The sequence below is a fragment of the Atractosteus spatula genome, chromosome 18, assembly GCF_055471065.1.
Source record: "Atractosteus spatula isolate fAtrSpa1 chromosome 18, fAtrSpa1.hap1, whole genome shotgun sequence".
Lineage (NCBI taxonomy): Eukaryota > Metazoa > Chordata > Actinopteri > Semionotiformes > Lepisosteidae > Atractosteus > Atractosteus spatula.
The window spans coordinates 2,723,039-2,740,410 of NC_142723.1; the positions used below are offsets into that span (position 1 = coordinate 2,723,039).

A 17,372-nucleotide genomic window follows, 5' to 3' on the forward strand; every position below is an offset into this window, starting at 1 on the left:
AGCCACAAAGCCAGGGGCCAGCTCTTCCCGCAGAACCTGAGCTACCACTTCAATCATCTATGCATCACCAAAATAAACGTATCTTTCCTGCTAAGGGTCATAGCAATCAGAAAAAATACAGTACGCTTGACAGGTAGGGTGCAGGATTAACGCAGTTCTTCACAGCTCGTACACGCATGGAGACACCAGTTCACATTGCCAGCATGTCTCTGGGAGGAAACCGGTGCACCAGGAAAAGTCTCATAAGGACTTGGGGAACCACATGCTGACCCCAGACAGAAGGTGCCCCAAGCTGGACCCAAGAGCTGTGAGAGAGCATTGCTAACTGCCATGCCACTCTCCACACACCATCAGTCTAGTTGTCCTTCTTCAATCCCGATACGTCTCATTTTCATCGATGGGCTGACCGAGAGTCATGCCACGGCAGCACAAAATGTACAGCACAAGACTGATTCAGTGAAATAACCATCAGGCATTAAACCGCACAGGAGTTATGGCACCTGACAGAACAAGGGTGTCATAGATTTTGGATCGGGCAAAGAAAACTTGCTTCCGTGCAACACTTCAGCTCTTCACTGTGGACGGAGTCACTCCAGATGGGTGAAGACTCCTTCACGTCTGCTTGCTCATAGTCTACAAACTTGAGCGATGAAAGAGTCTTCACCAATTAAAGACTTGGGACACAAAACAAATAACAGCAGCTCCCTGCAGGACTGTACACGTGAACAGAACAACTGCAGTAAGCCCACCTGATAGGTGCATCTGCAGGTGCTCCTCTTAATGACAGAGCACAGGCAAAGGATATATCAGGGAGATACTTTAATCATGTACTCAGCTTCACGCTCATTTTACAGAGGAACAGCTGAACAGGGTAATATGAGCCTGCAATTCCTTGTAATTGAGGGATTCCATCAGCAGGTTTTAAAACACCATCTGAATGAGAACTATCGACACAACAGGCCTGTGTTAAAACAAGGGGTGTTAAGGCTTGTTAAGCAGAGTCAGATAGCAGGAGACTCTTGGTGAGGGTTAAAGGCTTTGTTACTAACAATGCTTACATACTACCTCCACCATCCCCAGCTGCGATTCTGTCCTCTTCCTTTTCATTCAAGATTGAGATGTATAGACTTCCTTTATTAAGCGACTTAATTGTGCTTCCGAAATGAAGCTTTCAGTCCCGAGGCAGCCCACGTTAGAAACTAACCCAGTTTCAAATTCTTTTAAAACTTACTTCAGTATACACTAGATTTTGACTCACTGTACGTACGTACGTATATCAGTCTCTATTGGTTTTGCCTTTGAGTTATGTCATCGTTAAGCACCTTAAGATGTGTCACAAGAGGAGCTACTGTATCTAAAGGGGTGGCACTTGAACACTGAGCACTGACGGATTTGTGGGAGGCAGACAGCCCACAACGCAAGTCGAGATCTTCCCCTCCATTCTGAAAGTTATTCTCTTTTCTTGCACTTGATAAACAATGAACCAACTACAGAAAGCTTTCTGAAAGTATCTTCAAGAAGGCCCACTGGAAAATGTACCCCACTTTGTTTGGGCCAACCCAGGACTACGGTTATCCCCCCAGTCCCCAACAGATGTCCTTGATCACTGTCTGCACTACTCTTACTCTCCTCTAGAAAAACAATCAAATAAGCTAGAACTCAGTCTCCAGTTTTGGCGTTTAAACCTGCTTAACCAAATTTACTGCAAGAGACATTTACTTCATTTACCCCTTTTAAATCGGTCACCTAAACGAGCCTCCCTTCCAAGCTACCCAGATTTAGACTCGATTCTTGAGGTGTCCGCCGCTGGTTGCTGCTCCACTGCTGCTCCTGTCAGCCTCCCTAAGAAGTTTCCGCCACGCGTACTGCTCTTTCAGAGCGGGCTAATTGGTAACCGAAGTACCATGCTAATAAAACATTTATACCCGTGTAAAAAAAAAATAAGGCAGCACAATTAAGTTTTAAAGTGTTACATGAATTTTCTGCATGCTAGTTCAGGACTCTCATGTAACAGAGAGGGGTTGGTCTCCCCAACTTGGAAAAAGGTGCTTTAATCTAAGCAGGAGAGAAAAGGTTTCGCAAGTGTGACGCTAGAAATTATAGCAAACATTAGGCTTGGCAGAACGCAACAGTTTAAACCACTTTAGCCTCTCCTGTAAGCTTCATAAGCAAGGAATAAGCCTTCTTTCTTAAGGCTCTGACTAATTAAGCTCATTACCATCTGAATTGTCCTTTCTGCTGTTATGCAAAGAGGCATCTGGCACCTTTAAATGTGCAACAAATTAATTAAAAAAATAAACCTGTGAGAATCAAGGTATGGATGAACATTTCATGCCTTTTGTTTCCTCTCTCTAGCCCCCACTTTGACAAAGGTAGAGGGCCCCACCCTACTTTCTGCTCTGCATATTTCTGGCGTGAGGGAGCCCTCCCTGAGTGAGGAGGGCCTGGCCAGCAGGAATACTGCTCGGACACCAGCCCTCCTGCTGTGCAGTGCACTCTGGGAGAACATGGACAAACCTCGGTGCTGAGAACAAGTTACAACATCAGAGAAAACGGCTGGCCTTATCAATTCATGCCAGTTGACTTCCGTCATGTGTTCAGCGCACAGAAAGGCAAGTGCCCCTTGTTGTCATCATCTACTGGGCATTCTCAACAGAAAGAGCCGCAGAGTGACCCTGACCCGTTACATTGGAATCGAACAATTTATGGCCATGATAACCGAACACTAAAAGAAGAGCAAAACCTAACAAGAGAGATGTTTAACAAATGGCACTGTATTCTTCTATTTCTGCATGCAAAGAAAAAAACAAGCATTGAAAAAAGAAATATGCACTCCAGCACAATGCAAACTATATGACGATAACCAGCTTCTTTTCTACACTACTCTTAGGTGTTTGACACCCTAAGCAGCACAGAGAGACCCAACTACCAAAAGTCCCCACTGTCTTTCAGGAGGTCTGGCAGGAAACCAGTAGTGGTGGTGTACTGTGTGGAAACTGTGATACTACAGAAATGGGATTTTCGATAGAGTAGTATTCCTGGCCTGGAAACTCCAGCCCCCCTCTGCAAGGCAATAAAGGAAATCAGCAGAGCGATTGTGTGCAGGGGCTTTCTCTGATGCTAGCTGACGTGTCAGTCAGGCCAGGGAGGAAGTGCCCTTACATGACGCCTCCCTTAACTGACCCTGCAATGGAACTGGTCTGCTAAATCCGGCAAGGTCTGTAAGCGCACACAAGGCTACTGAAAATGGTAGACACAGACTGCCGAAATTGTAAATGAATTGAAGGCTTTCAGACAGAAAAGTGCCAATGTAAGAAAATCACCCTGAAATAACTCGGCTTCCTCTAAAGCAGCACAAACAAGTTCAGCACTGTTCAAGTTCTGAATCAACCGTCTTTGTCCGGCTGTGAACTAGTGTGGTGCCTGACTGAGAGGAGCGATGCACTTCCGCTGTGCTAATGTGCAAACTATTCAAATCCACTACATAGCACGTACTGCACCCCAGTATGTTTGGCCCACAGCTCATCATAACCACTTCCTCCCAAAACTGCAGCTGAGCTGCCTAACCACCGAGATCCCGGTCTTTGTGTCAGTGTGTATTTGAGTTAATTTCTCAAACCCCTGCCTGTTCTGCTAAGCAACAGGGAATTGAGTCTTCTTTTTCGAATTGATATGTCCTGAGGTCCTTTCGGATGAAAAGCCCTATACAGATAGGAGGACACATTCTCATTACTGTTACTGGAGACCCATCTGTCCAAATCAGCACCACGTACCAGACACCGCAGAACTAACCAGGCCATCTTTCTGCTGTAACCTTTCAAGTTTTGATTTAATTGTTGCTAATACAACACGAGAATGAATAAATGAGTTAAATACGCGCTGTAGCAAGATGGACGGACTCGGCTATAATGGCTGAACTATCAGGTTACAAGGGAGCCAAGTAGATTAACTAGATGTGAAACATGAATAAGATGTGCAGGGACTGGTTTCCCAGCATCTTGGTTATCAGTGGCATTATTAACGTTATTAATGTATAAAATAAGAAATTATGAGCTAAAATGAAGAGAGATATTAAACTGCTCCATCCATTCGGTCAGTGGACGACTAAAACAAAACAATGAAACAAAAAGGCTCTTCAGCTTCCAGAAAGCTACAGCAACAAACTTCTCTCAGCTGCATGGAGAGAGAGTGTCCAGGCTCAAGGGAGAGGACAGAGACCAATACCCCCCTACCCCCACCCTGGTGGCGGAGGAGTGCATGTGTCAGTCGTGAGTCAGAAGGCCCCTCTGCGTGCCTGCCAGTGCCACAGTGCTGTGCCATCCTAGTTGTTTGGCTCTTACTGTATCATGCCTCCCACAAGCCAGCTGCTCTGCTAGATTAACAGTTTCGCCACCAGCTCTTATCATCAGAGTGGCAAAACATGACCAGCGGCGAAAAGTAAAATTTACAGGGTCCACAACACAGAGTATGAGCATCTACTGTACTAATGTAAAGATGGAGCATTACTTTTTTTACATCTGACAGAAGGATACTGCTTACATCACTTAAAATGCCATCAAATACACCGTGGGCTTGGTGCCCTCCTTTTGTGTTCAGATTCGTATTATACAGCGTGTGAAACGGACTGAAGACTGCAAAACACACTGGAGCCGCTTTGAACTGACCTGGCTGTCTGTCAGCCGCGGCACCAACAGTGACCTCTCACCTCATCACTCTCTCTCGGCTTGCAGGTCTGGACCTGCCTTCTGACTAGCTCCACCGAGGACACAGCGCTCACCCCGACTCCTCCGAAAACAGTGCATTTATTAATAGGGGTCAAGTATAATCACCTTTATCAAGTTTTGATATCAAAAAGCATCACCACCTTCTTTAAGGTGTGGCTCAGCCTTTCTCCGTGTATCGGTGTGCAAAGACAGAAACGTGCTAGAACGGGAGGGGATAGGTTTTTGGAGGAGAACAGAATGACAGCTGTGTGCCTCACCAAAGCTTTCCCATCGCTGCCAGCCACTGTACCACATTCCACCAATGTCAGCTGGCTCCAGAGGGACTGGTTAGCCAGTCCAATGGCACTGATTTGTCCTTCTCGCTGAAGCTTACAACACAGCTCTGGTGCTGGAACACAAAGGAAAGGAACCGGGGAGGAAAGAGGACCATGCTGTACCTGACTGAGCTGCAAACCATTCTAGGAGCCTACCAGCTCATAACTGCCTCACAAAAGTAACGGGGGGATCCATCTGAAACAGGTAAGAAGGGACACTTTTTGAAATGGCCCTTGATCTGCAGGACAGAAAATCCATCCAGATTGATCTACTTTCTTAAACAATGCACCAGGCCCGCAGAAGAGCAGTGGCATGGACAGGTGCACGAGAAGACAAAAGCACTTCAGAGAAGAGGCTATGTGCACAACCAGTACTTGGAAAGGCAAAACTGTCCGCATCGTAACGTGTGGAGAGCACAGCAAGGCTCCAAGAAACAAAGAGGAAAGGCTTGCCAAGTCACAGAGGAAACCCCTCTGGGTGTCAGAAGAGTTGTTGTTTCTACAGCCCCTCAGGAAGTGGCGAGACCTGTCTACTGCACAGCCCTTCTTGCAGCCCTGGCAGATCAGACAGCTGCAGCAGGCTGGAAGAGCAGAACGAACTGCAAGAGCTCCTTCCGATGCCCGCCCAACAGGAAGAGGTCCCGGCAGTCTGGGACTTCAGTGTCACAGATGCAGGGGGAGTGCTAGAGAGCCCTGGCCAGCAAGTTCATCCCTTCCCAATCTTTTCTTCACGTCACTATAGTGTAGTTTTAAGAGTAGTAATGTCCTCTGGGCTGCGGATATCTGACACTGCTGAGAATGGTAATCTCCAAGGCAAGAAGATTCCCACTCCCACGGTGTAGCGGTCTGCTTGATGCCAAGCTTTACAATGCTACAAGTTCTAATATAACCCAACACCAGATGCTGGATACTGCAAGCTTGTTGCCTTTGCTGGCACTTTTCCCTTCATTTAGCTCCGCTCATCATCAATAACAAAAAAAATGATGTTTCAATTCTACACTTGAAACCAAAATGAAGGAGCTTAAGCGTGTTGAAGTAGACAGCTCGGTACATTTAAAAGGTCACAGCAGGAAAGGCTGGGAGAATAATACAAGTGTTACTGGCAGGCACTTTTCTCAATGGCAGCTGAAGAACGTGCCACAGAGATGTACTTATCATAAAATGCCCAGCCCTTTTCCAAATAAGCACAACAAAATCCTTTTCTACCGCTATATCGACACTCTCGCACTTCCCGTAGCCCGTTCAGATGAATTCACAATGGCCGAAGACGAGATCTGTGCCAAACACGAACATTTTCTCATACAGCAGAGCACTGAACCACAAGAGCCTGTCCCACTGTTCATACATCACTTTATATTTACCCAGAACATGCAGGAGCTTGTAAAATTTCACATTCATTTCTTTCCAAATGTGTGGTATTTAAAGCATACCTTCTGAAGTAAGCACGTGGCCAGACAACAGTTCAAGCTCTGCTCTGTGAGGTGTCACAGCTACGGGAGAAAAATTACAAATTGCTGTTGGATTTGCCATTTCTCGTTTAATACCTTGGTGGAGCTGTGAAAAAAAAGTGTGCACAAAATTGGGCATTCAAGGTCTTAAGATGACTCTGGGTACTCCAGGAAAAAAAACAATTCGGAGTTGTTTCAAACATTCTTGCTTGCCTTCAAGTGCACACAAGTGAAACCAATAACACGTCACTGATTTTCCTAAAACCGCTCCGCCATGGAGTCAGAGCTCTCCTGAGTGCAGTTAAAATGTGCAGGAACACAGCCGCCCCTCCCCCCCCCCGCTCAGAGGCCCTCCCGGCTGAACTCCTGGCAGTCTCCTGCTCTCTCCGTCTGTCAATGGGGTCCTTTCAGCAAGGCTGAGAACAGCACAGAGCCGCTCAGTGTGCAGAGAAGGACTAGGGGTTTGTGTGTATGTTTGTTTAGGCCGAGTTCTGTCGCCAAATGTGTTTAGGATGTCTGCCCAACACCCAACTGAGCTTCTCCTTCTTCCTCCCCCCTCTCTCCTTTCCCCCGGTCTCTGCAACGCCTCCCGGACCCCCCAAGTTCTTTTCTACAGTCGCGTGTCATGTCGATGTCTGGCTCCTCGAGGGCATGACGGATGACACTGCGCAGCGCGGAGGGGAGAGAATGGGGAAACCCGTGTGGTAAAAACATGGTAGAACACCGAGCGTACTGGAGCACTGTGGAAGCAAGGACAACAGGTGGCAAAGGGTCTCCCTAGAACTTCATTGTGCAGGCCACACTGGCAGTGCCCCCGTGGGGCTCCCTTTAGTTGCGTGGCAGCTGCAGAACCCCACAAGGGGATTTTGAACAGAAATGCCCTTATCATGGTTTACAGTGGCATACCATGGTGAAAGTACAGCACGCCGCAGAACTTGGTAAAAACAAGGAAATGCATATAAATGTGGCAAAGGCATGTCACCAACTACAGGAAGCCTCAGTACAAAAATGATGAAGCAGAATCGGTTCAATGTGCTTCCAGTAGGCAGGGAACTAGACAAAGAATGCAAGCAGTCTCGTTTTCATTGCCATTGGGACAGAGACTGCAGCAGCTCTCCTTTGAGGTTTTGGTCCCTAAGACATGGACTCAAGGCCGAGGCATTGTGTACAGCAGGCCAGGAGGCAGCCTTGAGCAGAAGCAAGCTGCCTTTTGTTATGGCTTCCATTCAGTTAGCAGACACCAGACGCCTTCCACTCCCCCCCCCAGTAAAGTGCAGTAAAGAATAGTGAAATCATCGTCACAGGAGGATGCAAAAAGACAGCAAAAAAGTTAAAAGCAAAGGAAACATACAGAATGAACACAGTGAAACTACAGCTCAACTTCACCATTGTCACCATTGGATGCATTCTTAAGGGGGGCTTCTTACTACAGTGAAGATCCACTGAACCAGCTCTGCTGGGAATCCTACCCTGATGGGAGATTGAACTCATTTTATTAAGAGAGCAGGGAAGGGGTTTCTTGCACTACCCATGTGCACTGCGAGATGGGGAAAGAAGTCGCCTTTGCTCTTTCATGGCTGACAAACGCCATGTGCACCACCTGACCTTCGCCCACAGCCAGCCCGCACCTGTGACTGCACCCCAGCAGCTCCCTGTGCCCCCAGGATACAACGATGATGCAATCATAAAACAGGCAGCTTTTTTTCTCAGAAGATACCTGCACATTTCCTCAACTTTCACTCTGACCAGTTGAGGAAGCAGCATTCCAAAGTTCTTAACTCCTTACTACCAGCAATACTAATACTACAACTAAACCGACGATTATTCATATATTTCCTAAGTTTTACAGAGAGAAGCCAAGCAGCCACTCATGAAAGGGAAGCAGGAAAGCACAAGAGGGGACAGGTCTCTGCGCAGGAAGACAGAAGAGCAAGTGAGAAAGCACTGTGATCTTGCATAATGGCTGCATGCAGCGCAGCAGAGGAAATCTCAGTGCATTTGCAGGGTAGCTTACATGCAGGCCAGCTGTCCTGACTTTCCCCAGGTGTTAACAACCTTCCCTGTGGAGGCACAGCGTCAGCCCCTCCTTCAGTTCCCTGCAACAGAAGGTCAGCCAGCCAGAGAAGAGTTAAAGCAAAACTCGCCAGCGCCGCACTAAGTAGCCTGAAAACCTGTAGGATTGGAAGGGATTACGCCAGGGATTTGAGTAGATTTAGGATTTAGGGCTAAAAAAAAATTCTCCTCTCTTCCATGTCACTCTGCTTTTAATCACTAAAAAAAAAGAGACAATATCTCTGGCCGATTACCATTTAATGCCCGAATTCCAGCTGAAAGGGAAAAGAGGAATCCGCCCACTGCTCCTGCCCTGTGCTGTGCCGACAAGGACACTCCAGGTCTGACTGTCAGCCCTGCTGCCTGCGCTGCGGCGCTCTGTCCCCTTGCTGTTCGAGAGAGCGCCCCCTCCGCTCCCGAGCCCTACGCAACACGCCAAACGCAATCCAGAAAAACAACAAAAGAACAAGGGGATCATGGGAACAACGGGGACGCGGCATCCATCATTTGAAGGGCAAGACTCTGAGCGGCTCCCAGCTAGAATCAGTGTGGGAGCTCTGCTCCAGCACCACGCTCTCCTGCACCCTGCACCAGGACCAGGCTGGAAAAACGAAATGGGGAGCATTCCTCCTCCTCCACCACCTTCTCTAGCCCTCCTGAAATCAGCACAGTCATGGGCTCTCGTCAGTCAGCCCGGGCTGAGGAGCGCCCTGCTGTACTCTGACTTTCACCAAGTGATTTAACCTCCTGCAGAAGTCCTACTTCACGCGCGACTTTCAACGTGCCCTGTAAACTTGCTATGCTGTGGCCAGACGCAACACATCTGCAGGAACCGGACCCGGAGCCGAGTGGACGGGGTGGTCTAGGTTTGCCTGTTGTTGCTCAGTTGCCTCTTTAGCAAGAGAACAGGGATGACATGCTGTCCTGCAAGCAGCTCAGGAGGCGCAAAACCACCAGCAGCAGAAGTGATTCATTCAACTCTGTGCAGCACCACCCTGCTAAAGATGACGGGGTGGACTGACCCACAGACTTCTGTTGTGGGAGAATTAGTTGGGAGGAAGAGAAAGGAATAATGAGTAAAAAAAAGGCAAGCATACAAAGACCTATTTGTGAAGGTGAAGGAAATGTAGCCTCTGAATGAGCACTTACAGCCGCTGTTAGCCTCTTGCCTGCAAGACCTGTGGGCGCGCACACACATCTCAGCTGTGAGCAGCTGAAACAGAGCGCCACTCAGAAGCTGCGTGTGTGAGACACAGTTCAGGGTCTGTGTCTCTGCTCCGTCTCCTCAAAGCTGCCGTGTGCTGCTGGAACCTGTGAGCGGGGCGCCTGGGCGCTTCTTCAGGCTAGAGCGGTCATGTCAAGGAACGTAGAAGAGAGGAAAAAATACCCAGCATACACCGTGATACATTTTTGATTCCTAACCAATATTAAAATGAAGAAGTAGATGTGAAAGCCCCTAACACACACAAAGAAGTTATTTTGGAGTATATACTGAGCCTGATTCTTACTTTTCTGGCTTAATTCCCAGCCTCTTCTCCTTTCAATATGTAACATTGTACATTTCTAATTGCCTGGCATGTTTTCTTGCCAAACTATGAGCATTTTTCCCATCTTGGGATAGATAACTAGATAAATCCATCAGATTTATCGCCCCCCCCACATCATATCCTCTGGTTGTTCATTCCTGCTGCAAATTCAGCTGTGTAACGAGCCTACGATATTGGCAAGGTTTAATGACCAATGAGACAGAGATACAAATGGCAGCAGGGCCCATGTCCTGATCCCCCCCCCAAAAAAGCCAAGTCAATCCCCATGACGGCTTCCCCTGGCCTTGCTCATGACACCCTTGAGAGGCACAGCCTGTCAGAGAGGCAGCAGTGCTTTAATGGAGATATAATAGGTTTCAATGGCAGGATATATCACAACAGAGCGCACGCCTGTCTGAATCTGTGTCTCCATCAGGGGATTAGCCAATACCACAGCAGAGGTGCAATGTGAGGTTCATGCCACACGCTGTTTCGTTTCCTGCTCCTCACGGCTGTACGACCCCTTAAACTCCCCTAACACACACACACACAGGCTCAGAGGTCCCCCGGATCTGTTTGTGCTGCTGCTCGGCACACAGGCAGTGCTGATTCTGCGGGGGGGTTTGTTTGGAGCCGGGCTCTGAGATTCAGGCTCATCAGCGGTGAGCACTGCGCTCTCATTAGTCCACAGCGTCTTTAACCTTCCTCTCAGACCCTCTCTGCGGTCGCAGCAGACACTGTTTACAGTAGCAAAGGTGGTTAGCCGTCTCGGCAAAGAGCACGCAGAGATATGAAGAGCCACCAGGAAAACTGGGCGGTTCTCACATTACGCAGGGTCACGTGCTGCAGCTTTAGTCCATGGCCAAAGACTGGCACCACTACATGCACCACATGACAATAAGGCGGCACCGCCGTACACTGCGTGTTCAGGAATCCTAACGTGATCCTTACGCGATACGAGTCAGAGAAAGCTAAAGAAAGGCCAGCTTGATATCAGCTCAAGTAGGTGGCTGCCTCAGCACGCGTAGGCTGCAAAGGAACAAGTAAAGGTTTAATCCCTGCTGAAAAAGAGAAGAAACATGTTTCAGCTGTGGAGAATTCTTCGGGGTGACAAAAGCTCCACAGCCGAAACGTCACGTTTCTTTTCTTCTCCTTTCAAGTTTGATATCAGTTTAATTCCCCATGTACTCTTCTTCACCCATCGGTCTAAACCTTTTCAGAAACAGGAAGACTGTATATTTCAATGGCACATATACAAATAGGATGAGATATACAAAATATCTCATGCCTTTTTTGAAAAGTGTACATACTGTGCGGCACTTGTTACTATACGTCAATGTAGATTGTTACATATGCTACTATTTACAAATAAATGTTATAATGGGGTTCTCACCCCTTGAAGGTGGATATGCATTTCGTGGGTGTGAGCGTAAGTGCTGTCCAAGATATATAAATATTGAAATATGTCGCATGAGGCCACAGAGGAGAAAGCCTCGACCATGCTGTTAACCCTGACTGCAGTGCAGTGGGAAATTCACAGCCTCACGTCGGATCAGCTCAATCTGTTGTGGGTTCAGAAAAAGAAAGAAATCAGCAGGCACCATACTGAACAGGCACGAGCACAGCACGTGATGGAATTCACAAATCGCAATGCAATCGACAGGACGTGCTCAAAACGATGATTACCACATCCTCCCGAGCTCCCTGTATCACTCGCGTGTAGCACTGCCCTGTCGTGTCACATCCAAGCTCCCCGCATTGACAAATCAGCCCATCCACATGGCTGCCCCCTCCCAACCCGCTGAGCATCTTCAACGCCGGGCAGCATGAGTCAGCACGGCAGTCCTGAAAGAGCTGCCTGAGTCACGCTGCCAGCGGCGTCGGCAAGCAGGGAGGAGGAGGAAGGTGCAGGCCACAGGGCCCCTCCCCACCTCTACCGTCTTGTACCTCAGCCTGGCTGAAGTCGAAGGCCATCTCGGGCTTTGAATCCACTGCAATGACTGGATGTAACTCATGCAGCTGTGTGACAATAGATTTCAAATCTGTACAAAGTCTGAGCAGGTAAACTGGTGGTCTTCCCCACCCTATTCTATTGCGATGATCAGCCCCCAGCCTGCAGTCACTTGAAGAGATTATGTGCCTGGAATGCTCTGTGCTATAGTGATGACTGGCCGTTTGCTACTGTGAAAGCGTTGCCACTCAAAGAGCGATAAAGTGAAAAGACCTGGGACGCAAGTCACATTGTGTTGTGCAGAAATGCATTAACATTAGCCGGCCTTAATGCTTCATTCACTTAGCATTGAAAGAGAAAGGCAACGAGGCTCCACTCCATCTGACAGAGGGAAAACTCTCCTTGCTTTCCAACACACTTAAAAATAGCCGTTTCACACCCAGTAGGATATACATTCACAAGTGGCTCATACTCAAGCCACTGAAGAACCTGCTCTCTGCAGTGTAGGTACAGCTCACAGGCAGACGGCATTATTTGCAAAACAACAGAAATAAATTGGGCAAAACAAGATAAGTAAATTGATGCAAAGCTCTTGGCCTAGAATAACCCAGTCCTGAAATCTGTGCTTCTTCGTGCTTTCCTACATTCTAACAATCCCTTAACGCCTCCCAGTGTCACAGGCTCCAACAGATTCACGATTACAGCTGCAGTGTTTCCAACAACAACAAAAAAAGAACAGAAAAGTGGCTTCTTATCTAAAACCTTGCAAAGAAATGTATTTGATTACATCTGCCAGGGACATCTCTTTTTCTCAGCTGAATGAAACACATAAGGACAAATTTTAGCCCTGCACCAGAATCTCAAGAATTCTAACCTGCCAAGGCAGCAGCAATCCTGCGGATCACCTACACCGATCGCCTAGACTGATAATTCTGGAGTCACGAAATTTCCCCTGTTATGGAATACCTGTTCCTCGAGGACTGCTTGATCAGATACAGCATGAACTCAAGACATCTCCTCTGATGTGAGGAATTCAAAGCACTTCCCAGACACACTGGAACCTAGTGCTGTTGAACCTGTACGGATCATACTGGGTCTTTAATTTACACGTTCTGCCACGTCCACGCTAGCACAAATGTCCAAACTCTCCACTGTGATGCATTTTGGAGCTGTTCTTGGGGAAAATGATTCCATTCTCTATGTGTACATAACTAAGCTTCAGTAGCTTCAACTAATTTGCACATCTTTTATTGAAAAAAAAAACTTTTCATTATTACTTATTGTAATATTGAAGTGTCATCAAAATTTGTGTTGTATGACTACTGTTTTGTTTTTGTTATTTTGCAAGACATTTTAATTTCTTAACTGATAATGACTGGAAAAGTCTGCAGATTGAGCTCAAAGTGCTTGTTTCCTAGGATGTTTTCAAGCATATGGTTAAACTGTTTCTGTCTGTTGCTTGCTCTTATTAATCTTACATTTCCCTGATGTTTGGTGACCTGTCATATTATTTACCAGATGGTTTCTTGTCTTTCACTGCGCTGTCTTCTGTGCCGCGATGGTATTCAATGGCCTCTTGACCAAGTCATCATTGTAAATAAAAAAATTGTTCGCCAATGACTTGCAGAAATTCATTAAACGGGGAAAAAAACACTTTTCGATGCCTCAAGCACAGCCAAAGAGCTATTTATTGACTAGAATTATACAATAAGAAATACTAGTGAACCAGCTCCCTTTTCTCAGGACTGGCTTAGAAAGTACTTTTGTCCTTAGCAGACTGTTGATCAGATACCCACAAGGGGCAGAGGAATCCTACTCTGTTGGGCCCCTGAGCAAGGCCCTTAACCCCAGCTGCTCCAGGGGTGCTGTACAATGGCTGACCCTGCGCTCTGACCCCCAGCTTCTCTCCCTGTCTGTGTGTCTCATGGGGAGCAAACTGGGGTATGCGAAAAGATGAATTCCTAATGCAAGAAATTGTATATGGCCAATAAAGTGATCTTATCTTGTCTTATAAATATCAGAATTAAGTGTGAAAATCAGTGGGTAATTATTCTGCCCATTTTTCTCTAACAAGACAGCCTGGTTGTTGTCGTGCTCCCTCTAGCCTCGGGCAGCACAGTACAGACCCACAGACAAGGCACAGCCCCCCTGCCCAGGGCGGACAGACAAGGACATCAGAGACGAAACTCCCAGGCCTCCACAGGCTTCCAGCCTGCTCTCCCCACAGACCGGCAAGCCCACCATCAGCACAGAGGACAGTACTGCTGTCAGTCACTGCTCCGGTCCCCCGTGCAGGGCAGACCGAGATCCGAACCCCTCGCCAACGAGAGCTGCCGGTCCACCATCCCAGCCCGAAACGACAGAGACGTCCTGTTGTCCGGGCCGCTCTCTGGGCCCTGGAAAGTCCGACTGCAACCCACTGACTTTCTCCCCCGTCAATACCCAGTTAGGGTAGAAAACAAAAAAATGAAGAAACAGCTCAGACCCCACATCCAGGGCTCAAGTCCTTCTGTGCTTGGTTATACTGTGGCAAAGGATCAGAAAGCCAATCTGCATCTTTGGCAGTTCTGAACCCACGCTGTTTAATCCAGTAGTACTTCTGTGGCCAGAAACAATCCATTTAAAACAGGGAGAGAATTTACACTCCCATTCACGCAAACCAGAACAATTCATTATTGACTCTGCAAGCGGTTACCACACTCGATCCTCCCCTAATCAATCACTTGTATTTACAACGTGCTCATGAAGTGCGAGCAGAAATGGAAAAATAAATAGCGTGATGTGAGGGAGGACAGAAAGAGGAAGCGACAGAAGTCCGTCCATCTCTTAAACCCCCCCAACCTCCAGCCCTGCAGACACAGAGTCCAGCGATGGACCAAGCAGATGAGCGAGTGGCAGCCACGGGGCATCATCACATCCGTTTCTCTCTAGAACGCCATGGGACCTCTGGGTTTCGGAACCGGATCATCACCAGGATTTAATCACTGAATCTCGGGCGAGTAAACTGGCGCTTAAAGATGCAAAACGTGGGCTTTTGATCTTTTTAATTGTAGACTTTCAACATTAGAGCCGTTTTCAAAGAATCCCGTACTGATTTTCTCCATCCGTACTCACTGATATAGTTTCACACATTTTTACTGCGTGATCTTAGCAGCCAACCAGATTCATTTCAAGAACTCCAAGCTGACTGGGCTTGGGACATTTATTTTTTATATTTTTTATGTTCATTCTGACATTCAGATACAAGTCTGTGGGGGTTAACTGTGAGTTCAATGAGTTTAGACGCAAAACTAACGAGCAAATATTAATTAACACGGGAACACGACACTTCCCGAAAGAGCAAAAAGGGCTCATCGCAATTTGTTTCGTCATCCTTTCCCTTCCAGCGATTATTTATCGTCTGTAGCATAAATTGATTTCAAATCGTGTAGAATATTGGAAATCGCGCGGTGTAGAACAATCAGGATCGATACGACCTTGCTAGTACAACCGTAACTTAACGACTTAATTCCCACTCATTTGACAAACGTAAAATGAAGAGCAGGGTGCTTGTACACTTTTCATAACCAAAGAACGAGTAGCACAACGAAAAATGAATGAAGACGTTTGCAGCTATTTACCCTGTGCATTAAAAGACCACTATATGCTAATAAAAATACAAGTTTTCCATCCATCACTCTGCCATTAAACAAGAGGAATACGTGGCTTTCACCTGATCTATAGCAGATACCGAATTCGTGTGCAATCCTCAAAAAATCCTCAGTAAAGTTAGTGACCTCTAAATTTCCCCCGATCTTATTTATTTGCAATTGCCACAATGTTGCACTGTTGACGAACGGAAACATCACAAAGGTGTTTTACGTCTTCCGTTTTAACCTGATACGATCGTCTACAGAAACACAGGTCAAACACTACTACAGCTCTCGCAGAACAGATGTTCCCCTGCTCTCTTCGCAGGTCAGGTCACTCGGCGACCGCTGCTTGCCGGTTCGGAACGATTGCTGAAGTGTGGAAACGGACGAAAGCATCAACTCGTGCAGTTTCCGAAAAAAAAAAAGAAAAGAAATGCTTTCCATTTTATAGCCACGCAAAGGGCAGACTCGGAGAAGGCATCCTCTGAAATGCACAACAGCGGCAGTCTCCTTTTTTAACACACAAACCGTAGAAACCTCTTCATTTTACAACAAAGCATCCTCATTTTGCCGTGCACCGTTAAGCTTAACACCCTTCCGCAGAAACCGAGAAACGCCGTCGCCGTCGGACGGTGAATCACCCGAAACCATGCTCTTATTTTGCAGGCAGGAGGGCTCTGACCCCCAAGCATCAGTCACCCAGCGAAACTGCAGCCAGGCACGGGGGGACTGTTCATTCAAAATGCATACGGGTCAGCGTCTCAATGGGCCCCCTTCCACGGACCCGAGCAGAAAGCCCCCCCCCACCCCGGACTCACCGGCTGCTGCTTGCGCCGAGCGTTCGCCCTCCCGAGCGGAGCCTGGTGGTGCTGCGGCGGCGGAGCCCCGCGGCTGAAGTACTCGCCGCCGATCCGGTCGCGCTTCTCCCTGCTGTTGGAGCCCGCGCCCTCCCCGTCCTCTCCCGAATCCAGGCTGCTGAAGTTCCACACGATCAGCGTCTGCACCAGCAGCACGGTGAGCGCCGCGATCAAGGCGGACCGGGAGCGGCGAGCCAGCCTACGAGCGCAGGGAACCCCGACCATCTTCACACTAGAGCTGCGAGGAGCCGACGCTCGGTTTTGAGGCTCTGCGCTGCCCGGTAATACGAAGAAGGAGGAGGGTGAGGAGGAGGGAGGTACGGTGTGTGTGTGTCGGGGAGGGGATGGCTGGTGAAGTCTGGCAAAGACGAGAGTGAACAGGGCCCCCGTGTGGCCAGAGTCAATCGAGTGATGGGCTGGAGTGGGTACACGCTGCGAGTCCACCGAGAGGCGACCCGGCTTATCTCGCCGATTTTAATAAACCCTTCTGAGCGCAGGCTGCTGGAAGAGGGATGGGGGTGGGCATCGCTGCACCGAAGGCAAAAGAAAAGAAAAGAAAAGTGGCCATCAGGATCACTGGCGCATGGGCACCGCCAGCACACAGCCTCAGTCTAGCGACGCCGAAGTACCTGTGCAAGTCCCAGACATCAGCCGGTGTGACGGACTACGCGCAGCCCGACGACTCGAGCGGAAACCACCTTGTTTCCTCAGGTGTTTGAGCGAAGCGGTGACGTGCGAGGCAACCTGCTCAGCGGCCTGTGAAGGCGACACCGTGCCGCCCTGCTTTTACGGTGAAACCGACAAGACGCTATACAAAATAACATCCACTGTGAGCAATGGGATGTTTTACGCCTTGGCCAAACATTTT

The 17,372-nt window shown here is 48.0% G+C and overlaps 1 protein-coding gene across 1 annotated transcript in view; it reads right to left on the minus strand.

The window, feature by feature from the left end:
• xylt1 (xylosyltransferase I) overlaps nucleotides 1-16,751 on the minus strand; it is a 56,350-nt gene extending 39,599 nt beyond the window's left edge. The window contains exon 1 of the mRNA XM_088936546.1: nucleotides 16,466-16,751. Coding sequence (XP_088792672.1) covers nucleotides 16,466-16,729 — 264 coding nt within the window. The 5' untranslated portion in view covers nucleotides 16,730-16,751. The remainder of the gene's footprint in view (nucleotides 1-16,465) is intronic.
• Between the last annotated feature and the right edge of the window lie 621 nt (nucleotides 16,752-17,372).